The sequence below is a fragment of the Typopeltis vanoorti genome, chromosome 4 (assembly GCF_054136105.1).
Source record: "Typopeltis vanoorti isolate ZY-2024b chromosome 4, IOZ_Tvanoo_1.0, whole genome shotgun sequence".
Classification (NCBI taxonomy): Eukaryota; Metazoa; Arthropoda; class Arachnida; order Uropygi; family Thelyphonidae; genus Typopeltis; species Typopeltis vanoorti.
In genome coordinates, this window is record NC_143552.1 from 81,503,975 (window position 1) to 81,516,269 (window position 12,295).

Here is a 12,295-nt window from a genome sequence, read left to right on the forward strand (position 1 = left end):
AACTATGGTAACATTGATTGGAAGGAGAGGACACATGGGAGGAAGGAATTGGATTTTATGCAGTTATTAAGGAATAACTATTTGCTACAGCATGTAATGGAAAATACTAGGGGTCAGAGAGTGCGTCACCTGGTAATTGCATCTGAGAATTTGGCTGTAACGAATATGACCACACTCGTTACCCTTCAGGCCAGAAGGGTAACGAGTGTGGTAAGAAAAGCAAAAAAGGATTACGAAAGAACATTGGCCATGCAGGCTAAAGAGAATCTTAAACAGTTTTTTCGATATGTTGCAAGTAAAAGAAAAAATGTATATGGTAGAATGATTTTAAAGAATGCCGATGGTAGGGAGGTAACCGAATCAGTTGATATAGTTGAATTACTGAGTGAGCACTTTGCAAGAACATATCTTCCAGGTGGTGACATTGCAAAAATGAATGAACCAATAGATTATATGGGAATTGTGGTGAATGAAGTGGAGGTGAGTAGCCTATTGCAAAACCTCAATGTCAATACATCTGCGGGATTGGATGGTATACCAGCTCGTGTTGTACGTGAAGCGGCTAAAGAATTGTCCATTTGACCACTGACCATCTTGTTTAATTTGAGTTTCGGGTCTGGGTTAGTCCCGAGGGGGTGGAAAGAGCGGAAAATAGTTCCACTGCATAAAGGAGGTTCCAAGACTGCTGTTGTAAATTACTGACCGATTAGCATATCAGGAATCGTTGTCAAGGTCTTGGAGAAATTAGTCAAGAGAAGAATACAGGATTGGATAGATGAAAATGGGAGATACTATATGGGGGACAACATGGTTTTGTGAAGGGTAGATCATGCTTCAGTAACTTGCTCACATTTTATAACACAGTGATGGCTGAACTGGATAAGGGTAATGGGTTTACAGTGATTCTACTGGACCTTGCCAAGGCCTTTGACAGGATACCACATGGAACTCTAATCAGTAAACTGGAGCAGATGGGGATGGATATAGGATTGGTGGGATGGATAGGAGGGTGGTTGATGGAGAGGTACCAGAGAGTGGTTTATTCAGGAGTGGAGCCCAAAAAACGGCTTGTGACTAGTGGTGTGCTGCAGGGTTCTGTTCTTGGATCACTACTTTTCAATTTGTTCATTAACGATATAGGAGAGGATCTGAGAGGAAGTGTTCACTTGTTTACTGATGATGCAAAGTTGGGTAGAGCAATTGTGAGTGCACAGGATGTCAAAATTTTGCAGGATGATTTGGATAGTTTAGAGGACTGGGCTAGGGAAAATGGATGTCAATTTAATGTGGCAAAGTGTAAGATTATGCATTTTGAAGTGAAAAGATTAGCAGCAGTATATCACATTGGTGGAACCGTACTCCAGGAGATTGATGAGGCCAGGGATTTGGGAGTGTTGGTGGATAGGGAGTTGAAGTTTAGAGGGTACATTGCAAAAGTGGCTAAATCAGCTCATCAAATCACTTGGTTGCTGAAAAATACTTTAACAAGCAGAGACAAACAAGTTATTGTTCCACTATATCGAGCCTTGATAAGACCCCATCTAGACTACTGTGCCCAGATATGGGTGCCAGGGTTTCTTCTTGATGCAGAGAGGATCCAGAGACAAGTGACCAAGATGATAGCAGGTCTGTGGAATGAACCTTACGAGAACAGGTTGAAGATTTGTGGGTTGCAAAAATTGGTTGATAGGCAGAAAAGGGGTGATATGATTGAGACATTCAAATTGCTGAAGGGTTTCTATAGGATTAATCCAGAAGATATTTTTGAGAATAGGACTGGTGGTTGGAGGACTGGGGCCATACATGGAAGCTGGGCAAGAATATGGTTAGCAGGGGTGTTAAAGTTAGGTTTTTTACTTGGAGAGTGGTGAATGAGTGGAATAAGCTGCCAGAGTCTGTTGTGGGTGCAATGACCATGAATGAGTTCAAGGCGAGGTATGATAGATACTGTATGAATGTCGAATAGTTGTTCTTGACATGATGTTAGGGCCTCCCTCGATGAGTCTGTCGACTCCTTGGAAGCGCCCGAAATAATAATAATAATACACATGCTATAAAGATTGTATACCACTTTGATATTCTTGAGTGTTGAGTTTATGCAGTATTTACAATATTAGTAATGTGTCTGTCACCTCTTTGTTATAAAAGTAACTTATTTATTAATAAAGTTTTTTTTTTTATAGCAGTATGTCTAATGCATACTCAGGATTGTTTTCTTTTCTTTGGATGGATGGGATTGACATAAAATTCTCATATTTCAAAATGCAGAAAGAAGGCTTTTTTTATCATATAACAAATCCCACCTACAAAACATTGCAAACCTATAATATAATTGCCTCACTGTACCACTGACGCTGTACCACTAACAAAATGCTGAAAAGACCTGACCATAGCCACAGGCGTAAAATACTATGCTAAAAAAAATCCACTACAAGAAACTACTGTTTAAAAAAAAAAAAAAAAAAAAAACAATTTCTGTAGTCCCTATGAGTAATTTTTTCAAATTTAATTAATAGTATTGGGTTAATATGTTGTAGTTTACTATAGCACACTGATTATACATTAGTACTGTGGGTAGAACCCTTTCAAGCCACCTCACACTTTTGATAAACAATTGTGGTCTTGCACCAGATGGTGGAAATCATCCACCACTTAACTGGTGGCTTGTTAGCCTCTGCATTTGTCAGTTTTCACAAATGGGGTTTTGTGTATTGTTACCACATATCATAGCTTTAGTTGGAGGAAATTCCATCTAGACTCTAGATGATAATTTACCTACCGAATCATCTTGCTTATTGGAGGCCTGAAATGGTTCTGGCTGTGTTTGGTGTTGTCCAGTCTGTCACATCTCCCTCTTCAAGAGTACAGCAATAAAGCAGTTCTGCAGGCCAAATGCTAGACAGAACTGAACTTGATGATAAAGAAATGTGGAGGATTCCTGACTAGGCAAATTATTCTGCCTGCTTTGCCAGATTGTGCATGGAGGGAGGCAGGCAAAGTATAGCAATATGCTAGTCAAGCTTATTGCTATACCTGGGAGACAGAAACCATGCAAAGACAGAAGATTGAGTGATTTCTGGTAAGTTTGATTCTTCTCTCCCCCCCCCCCCCCACTGCATGCTTCCTATTTTTTTAATGTTTTCTATTACCAACAGTGGAAGAAATATAGTAATGCTGCAGATCAACCCCCCCCCCCCTTAAAAACAGTGTTCAAAATTCAACCAAAATAACATCTCCTCCATATTCCACTTCACCATCATTCATGGCCGTAAATATTATGCATGCTTTATGAGTATCTGAACAGACCTGTAATTTCTTATACAAGCTTGATTTGTTCAGCTTCAATAACTATCTATCCCAATTACATGAACTATACTCGGCATGATTCTTTCCATCACTAAAATAATGCTTGCACATTAGATTTGACATTTCATGTCAGAGAATACAAAATCAAAATCCCCTTCTTTTGATCTGCTATGGATTGAAATTTTCTTGCTGCAATTTGCTACAGTTGATTGTGCTCTTAAATCTAATAACCATGTATAATGCTATGCGTTATGGGAAGGGTCACAACCCAGACCGGTTTTGACCTTTATTGAAGTCTCATTAATGGGAGCCAGACCCAGAGGTGATACCAAGGTTGAAGTAATGCAGAAGTCATATTTTCATATATAAGTTGCCAAATTATACATACCCATAAGGATATGTGATTTGCATTATGGGATACTAAGGCAAGTGATATGAAGTCATAAGCTTCTATATACGAGTTGCCCCAGTCCTGAAAATACTTCAGGTGCAAACTTGTTTGCTTACACTTGGTTTAATCCTTTATCCATATGAAGTCATCTACTGTGAGAATTTCATGTTCACACTTGTACTGGTACCATAGTACAGGATACTATGATTGTTCAAAATAACAAGTTTGTTATTATGAGCTTCTTGTCAAATTTTTCTCCAAATTAGTGTTGCTGTCAGAAACTCCAATAATGTCAGATCTTGTATTTGTCTTCTAAGGTTCTGACGGCAGCAATACAAGATCACCGAGACCTTGGTCTCGGTGATCTTGTATTGCTGGTATCTCTGGGTCTTTTTCCTGGCATCAGGCACCTATTCTGCTTCTTTCCTCTCTTATTCTGTTTAAGTGACCATGCCGTTTGAGAATAGTTCTGCTCAAAATTTCCTGAATGCTAACAATGTCGGGTTCCTTCCTAACATTATGAATTTTCCACATGATTTTGCCATTAATTCCAACTATCACTTCCTGTAATTTTTCTCAGAACTTTAATATCTGTGGACTCTAGTCTTTGAACAACTTAGTTCTAACCCAGCTCTCAGATCCATAAGTTGAAACTGGTTTAAACACTATCTTGTATCAGTGTTTTGACTAATTTCTCTCTTATTTCATATAAACTTATTCAGTTGACTCCTCCACTCTACAAGCTTTGCTTGTTTTGTTGTCTGTTTCCATATTTAATTTGCCATATTCATTAAAAATTGCAAGTGAAATGTTTAACTGCATAAACAGTTAAACATTTCACTTGTTTGGAGGAAAATTGTTAGTAGGAAGTTAGTAACAATGTAATGGTTTCATGTGTAGTTTTATCTAGTTCACAGAGGGAAGGATTTCCATAATTTCAATCTTTTTCCTTTAAAAAAAAAATTGTAGCATTATCCAAGTTATGGTTCTATGAAGTATCCAGAAAAAAAATTTTAGTGCATCACAAATGGCTCGAGATGCAAACTCCAGCTTAACATTTAACACACACTGCATTTGCAATAACAGAATAATAAAAAAAAAAAATAAATAAAAATTTAAAATAAAAAAAAAAAACTTTGAAAGTGTCAAATGGAGAAAACCCACTTCCTGTTCAAACTTCTGATTATAGTATTCCTCTGCTCAGTTGTGTTTTAAAATTTGTACTCCAGAATTAACACTAATTCTATATTGTCTTTGCCATCTTTCATATTTTTCTGCCAGCTTCGCTGTAGTTTGTGTGTGTGTGTGTGCGCGCATGTGTGCGTGTGCACCCACACACACGCAGGTGCACACACACTCACAGAGAGAGCAATAATGATATTTTAAATTTAATATACCTGTGAATATTCTATTTATTTTTTATGATGTTACTCCTCCCATAAACATGAAAGCTGGATATGGTAAAGCATTGAGAACATTACTTTACCATTGTGATAATTCTGCAAACTTTTTTGGAAAAAAAAAAAATCGATATGCTAATTCATTCTTTGTTTGTGTTGAAGATTTATCTTTATACGTGCTTGCTACTGAAGAGAAAGTGATTAACTAGAGCAAAATTAGAAGATAAAAATTAAATATTTTAAATTTATATTTTGAAAGTATTTGTAAAATGCTGGTGCTTCACAGTATATCTAATTTATTTATTTTTCGTAGCTTTATGGTTTGGAACTGCTTGTTTGTGTTAGTAAGGTTGGGATCAATAACACTTTCTGTTTTGACATTTTGGTATGGTCTGGCACTCAATGAAGCCACTGGTGTTATCGATGTTACTGCAGGAAACTTTAACACTCAATTAATTCGGTAAGTTGCTAAGCTATATTTCATAAATACTTAGTTTAGCAAATCTATGATGTATATATGCTTTGCTTCCCCCCCCCCCAAAAAAGCTATTAAAACATTGCAATTAATTAATTAGAAAAACTTCAAAGAATTTCTCATTTAGAATTGCTTACTTTGTGAACATAAATTTTCAGCATGAACTGCAATCCATCCTTGCATAATCATTTCACATTGATATGATTCTGTCAGCCTTTGCTATGGATGAAATTAATCTATCAGTATCCCACTTTTATCTTTATTTACTACAATATCACGTGACACATTCTATTATGTTGTACGAGGGGATCAGAATCTTTGTTTAAAGTCTTCTGTGGTACAAATAACATTTCCTTCATTTCTTTTTAAAACCTATGTCCTAGACCTAACTCTTATTTTGTGGCTTTTTACACTTTTATTCTACTGGTATTTTTTTATTTTAGCCTGGAAATTTGCTCATACTAAGCACATTTTAAATGAAAAGTAAAGCTTATCTTTGCCATTTTGGTTTTTCACTAATCATTTTATGGCTAGATGTCCTTTCTCGTGTCAAAAAAAAAATTCTGATATCAGAATCATACGTTTGTTAAAATTTTGTTAATAAAAAAATAAAATGATTGTTTTAATATTTGTTATGCCATATATGAACTTAAGTCAAAGAAGTGTGTGTGTGTGTGTGTGTGTGTGTGTGTGTGTGTGTGTGTGTGTGTGTGTGTGTGTGTGTGTGTGTGTGTGTGTGTGTCTGTAGTCCTACTGTAGTGATTTTTAGTAGCTTTCAACTTCGTCAGAAAATAATTGAATTATGCATTTTTGTTTTGAAAAAAAATTTCCTCTTTCTGTTATTACCAGATAATGAACTCATTATCTGGTGATAACAGAGGGAATCAAGAAGTAAGGACATCTCAACTAAAGAAATCCATCAACTTTAGAATGATGGAAGCTTAATTAGTTTCATGTTCTAAGTTTAGATTGCAAGTAGTACTGTGGTTATTTTTTTGATTGGAGATTGGGATTTTTGATTATGATGAAAAAAAAATATATATATACATATATGTAGAAAGTTTTTTATCTTGGGTATAATATATGTTAAAGATACCTGGTTTTACTCCATTTCCCAAGTAAGCAAACAGACAAATAAGTCAAGTTTGCGCCTGCACGTAATGTGAGTCTAACTGACCCACAAGGTAGTGCAACTCGTGGTAAAGGTGGAATAAGCTCTGATCACTATTCTTAATATTTACCCTTAATGCAAAGCCCATCTACTTGAGGAGATGTATGATGTTATGCAGTAAAGGCAAGGAGTCACTACCCAGACCGGTTTCGATCTTTATTGAGGTCTCATCAGTGGGATCCGGGCTTAGAAATACCAAGGTTAAGTTATACAGAGCTTTGGTAAAATTTTGATAAAATACTTATAAGCTCTGTATTACTTAACCTTGGTATTTCTAAGCCTGGCTCCCACCGATGAGACCTCAATAAAGGTTGAAACCGGTCTGGGTAGTGGCCCCTTGCCTTTAATGCATAGCATCATACATCTCCTCAAGGAGATGGGCTTTGCATTAAGGGTAAATATTAAGAATAGTGATCAGAGCTTATTCCACCTTTACCACGAGTTGCCTAGACTTGCACTACCTTGTGGATCAGATCGCCTCACACTACGTGTAGGCGCAAACTTGACTTATTTGTCTGTTTGCTTACTTGGGAAATGGAGTAAAACCAGGTTTAAAATAGCTTGATATCTTTAACATATATATATTGCTGTGGCTTTAAATTAAAGATGCCAAGAAATTATATTCTTGGCTTAATCTTTTATCCAAGTATAAGCAAACAAAGTTTGCACCTGAAGTAATTTCAAGACTGGACAATTCATATATATATATATATATATATATATATATATATATATATATAGAGGCTAATGACTTCACGTCGCCTTAGTATCCCATAATGCAAAGACGTATAATGCTATACATTATTGGAAGGGTCACTACCCAGACCGGTTTTGACCTTTATTGAGGTCTCATCAGTGGGAGCCAGACCCAGAAGTGATACCAAGGTTGAAGTAATGCAGAAGTCGTATTTCCATATTATGAATGTTTGTTTACACTTGGATAAAGGACTAAACCAAGAATATACTTTCTTGGCATCTTTAATTTATAATATAACCAAGTGGAAAACTTCCAACATTGTTGTGGCTTCTTATCAGGGAAACTTCAGAAAGTGCTTGCAAATGAAAAAAAAAAAAAAAAATTGTTTAATTGCAATTACTGTTTGTTTTTATTAAAGTTTTTTCTTTTATATAAGATTTTATTCTTCTTACTTTAAAAATAGTGGTCAATGCAACTTTGAGATCAGATTTGAATTCAGCATACCCAAATTTATAAAAACTACATTTTGCTTAAAGAACAAAAAAAGTTAAATTTTGTTATGCAGTGTTCTTGTTAATTGTGATGAGGAACTTCTGGAAAGTTAAGTATAAAGGAGCAGGGGGTTGACTATATAATATGTTAATGTGGTCATATTGATCATATGAAGCACAACGATGAAAGTAAAACTAAGCTTGCTGATTTGCATACAAATTATGGCAAAATTGAAGGAAATATTACCTGATCATTATATATATAAGTCTGGCATAGTGCAGTATAGTAATTATAAGCTCTATGGAGAAGTTATTGTATATAGTTTATCTGATTTTGAGGAAAGCTGGTAAAGGAATAATTTTACAGGAGATATACCTGTAATTCAGAAGGCATGGTGAGATTCCAAATGGAGTAGAACTCTCATAACTGCCATCTGTAAAATGGTAAAAAAAATAATATGAGAATTGCATAAATCTTCTCTACTAGGTAAGATTTATGCAAACATACATCAGAAGATGCTATGAAAATTGGGGAAAAACATGAAGATGAACAAAATTGTGTTCAGGCCAAATAGGGGTTGTTGGTATCAGATTTTCACTTGAAGATACAGCTGAGAAATCATAAGAATATATAACAAGGATCTCTATTTAATTTTTTTAGCTTATGACAAATTGGCAAGAGAAAAGATGTTAAAAAACACTAAAATTATGATGCAAATTGATGATGAATTATGTTGTTGATGATGATGCGAATAGTACATCATCATCAAATTCCTGACATTTACCCTTAGGAGGTAAACAGAATATCATGATAGTACTACATGAAAAAAAGTTACTTCATCACTAACTTTCTGTCGACAGTTTTCCTATAAATTAGTCTGTTGGCTGTCGTGTCTAATATTATCATATTAGACACAATGTATTTATATTTCTGTCTTCTAAGACACTCTTTACTGTATCACCTTGGTCTTCTTCTGGGTCTTTTCCCTACCATCTTGGCAACAAACACTTGTTATGCTAACTTTTCTTCTCCCATTCTGTTTAAGTGACCAATACCACCACCTTAGATTAGCTCTGTTTATTGCATTCTTGAATGGTAACAATATCATCCTAATATTAAGACCTATTACTATCTCGGGAGTGGTGGTAAAAGTATTGGAAAAGTTCGTTAAGGTCAGAATTCAGGATTGGGTGGATCAGAATATAATACTCTATAAGGGCCAACATAGCTTTGTTAACGGTCGGTCCTGCCTTAGCAATTTATTAACTTTTTATAATAGAGTGACATCTGAGTTGGACGAGGAGAATGGCTACACAGTGATACTTCTGGATTTTGCAAAGGCTTTTGACACGATACCCCATGGAATACTGTTGTGCAAATTAGAACAAATGGGGGGGGGGGATACTAAACTGGTGTTATGGATAACAGATTGGCTTATGGAGAGATACCAGAAAGTAGTGTATGGAGGAGCAGAGTCCAGGATTAAGCAGGTGACCAGTGATGTGCCTCAGGGCTCTGTGCTTGGGCTGTTATTGTTTAATTTGTACATAAATGATATAGGAAATGACTTGAAGGGAGATGTTCAGTTGTTTGCTGACAATGCAAAGTTGGAAAGCACAATAAGAAATCAAGCCGATGTTGAGAGTTTGCAGGATGATTTAAATAAGCTGACAAAAATGGGCAAAGGGTAATGGATGTCAGTCAATCTAGAAAAGTGTCAAGTTATGCATTTTGGGATTAAAAGATTTCCAGCTGTGTACCACATTAATGGAACGGTACTCCAAGAGATTGATGAGGCTAGGGACTTGGAGGTATTAGTGGATAGTTGTAGTGGAATGTAGCTAGGTTTCGGCAGGCTGTTTGGATCTGTTCTCTAAGCATTGCTTTTTCTGTGCGGTCATAGATACGGAGTGCCTTAGTGGATGTAAATTTCTTTTTTAGCCTGATGCAGATCGGAATGAGGTTATTGTCTTAAAACATAACACTCGACAAAGACGACTTATTAGTCAGTTTTGACGTTTCTGCCCTTTTCACTAATGTCCCCATCAATGACACAATTCTCCTACTACAGAACAAATTTCCGCCCGACATTACGGCCCTCTTTGCCCACGTACTAAAGTCCGGTTACTTCGTGTGGCAAAACAAATTCTACCTACAAAAGGAAGGTACAGCCATGGGCTCACCATTATCCCCCCCCCCCCAATCGCGAACTTCTACATGGAAACCTTTGAGCAAAGGGCTCTTGATTCCGCCACACTTCGACCAACAATCTGGCTCAGATACGTTGACGACGTGTTCGCGATCTGGCTGCACGGGCGACAAATGCTAAACACATTCCTCAGCCACCTAAACAAACAACACGAACGCATACAATTTACCATCGAAATCGAAAACCAAAATTCGCTCCCGTTCCTAGACACACTAGTTACACGTCTTCCTTCAGGCAGTCTATCCTTCACGGTCTACCGAAAACCGACACACACGGGCCAATACATACATGCGAATTCATACCACCACCCAGCACAAAAATATGGAGTCAAAACACCCTTAAAAACAGAGCCACAACTATTTGCTCTAACCAGCAAGCCCTGAAACAAGAACTAAAAATCATTAGTGACACATTCATAAACAATGGCTATAACAAAAATACTGTCAATAAAATACTCTATAAAACCACAACAAAAACGAATCTAGATTACAGTAAAACCATAGCCATCCCATACATTAAAGGGTTATCAGAAAAAATCAACAGAATCCTACAACATTATAACCTCAATGCCACCTTTAAGCCACCCGCTAAACTTAAAACCATATTCAGCTCCTCTAAGGATCCTCTCCTCCCATTAGCACATCCTGGAGTCTATTGCATCCGCTGCACCTGTAACTTACCGTACATTGGTGAAACAGGACGGACAATCCCTATACGCAAGAAAGAACACATTAGACACATTAAATATAACCATTATGGTGAAGCAGGCCTCTCAGACCATGCACTTAACACCTTACACCAAATCAACTGGAAAAGCACCTGCTCCTTACACCGCACAAAAACATGGTACGAAAGAAAATTTAAAGAATCCTGCGAAATCCTGATAAACCACCCAAATATCAACAATAAAGATGGTATGAAAATTCCAAGGATCTGGATGGCACACATTCAGCCAACCTAATATGAAAGATTCAACATAAGTCAGGACTTTAGCCAATCCACTAGTATTAGAAACCATTCCACTCCAACTGGCTGGAATGATGTTAATATATGTATATAGTGGACAACACAAATAATAGGACTCTAGCGTTGATGTATAATATATATATATTTTTTTATTTTTTATTTTTATTTTTTTTTCACCAGAGGTCAGGCCAACAATTGTGGTAGCGGTTAGTCAGCGTCTTTAACGAACCAGTATGATTGTAGTATAGCTTGTTTCTTGTGTATATTTGTATGCTCCAGAAGATGACCTTGACATAAAGGTCGAAACGTCGAATTGTAAAATTTTAGTAATAGTAAACTAAAGTTTTTATTCAAACACGGTAGTTGTCTCCATAATTTCCAAAAATGCATTCGGATCACCGTGCAAGCCTAAAAGAAAGGACACTAACATCCAGAGATAAAGAGGTTATTATTCCTCTTTATGAGGTGGTGATACTTCCACATTTGGATTACTGTGCTTAAGTCTGGTCACTTGGATTCCTTGGAGATGAGGATTTGGTGGAGAGGGCTCAGAGGAGAGTCTCTAAGTTGGTGAGTGGTGTAAAAAATACTCCCTACATTTACAGATTGAGAGCTTGTGGATTACAGAGGTTGGTTGATAGGTGGAGAAGAGTAGATATAATAGAAACATTTAAATTACTTAAAGGTTTTTATAAGATTGATGCAAGGGAAATATTTCAGCTGTGTTGATAGTGATGGAAGAACATTGGAAATTAAGGAAAAGTGTGGTTAACAAGGGTGTAAGAACTAGATTTTTTTTTTTGGAGAGTGGTGAATGAATAGAGTGCATTGCCTGACTCCGTTGTGAGTGCCTCGTCTGTAAATGAGTTCAAGAAGTGGTATGATAGATAATGTTTTGCTAGTTTGGGTCTCCCGCAATGAGTGCTGACTCCATGGAGATACTATATATAATAATAATATCTTTAGTTTTAATATGATTCTGCTGTTGATGCTATCTGTTACTTCCCTAATTTTTCTCAGAACTCATCTCTAGTTTTTGATCAACTATTTTACTTCTAACTTGGCTGTCAGATCATTAAGTTAAAACTGAATTGAATACACTTGTATATATACTGCTAATTTAGTGTTTTGGCTAATTTCTCATTTATTCAACAGGCTACCACCATACCAGCTTTGCTTTATTTTATT

The 12,295-nt window shown here is 36.4% G+C and overlaps 1 protein-coding gene across 1 annotated transcript in view; it reads left to right on the top strand.

Annotated features, from left to right (window-relative positions):
- The window catches only part of TRAM (translocating chain-associated membrane protein 1), a 204,472-nt gene that overhangs the window by 169,271 nt on the left and 22,906 nt on the right, over positions 1-12,295 (top strand). Inside the window, 1 exon segment of the mRNA XM_090391298.1 lies at positions 5,411-5,557. Within this exon segment, the coding sequence (XP_090247424.1) occupies positions 5,411-5,557 (147 nt within the window).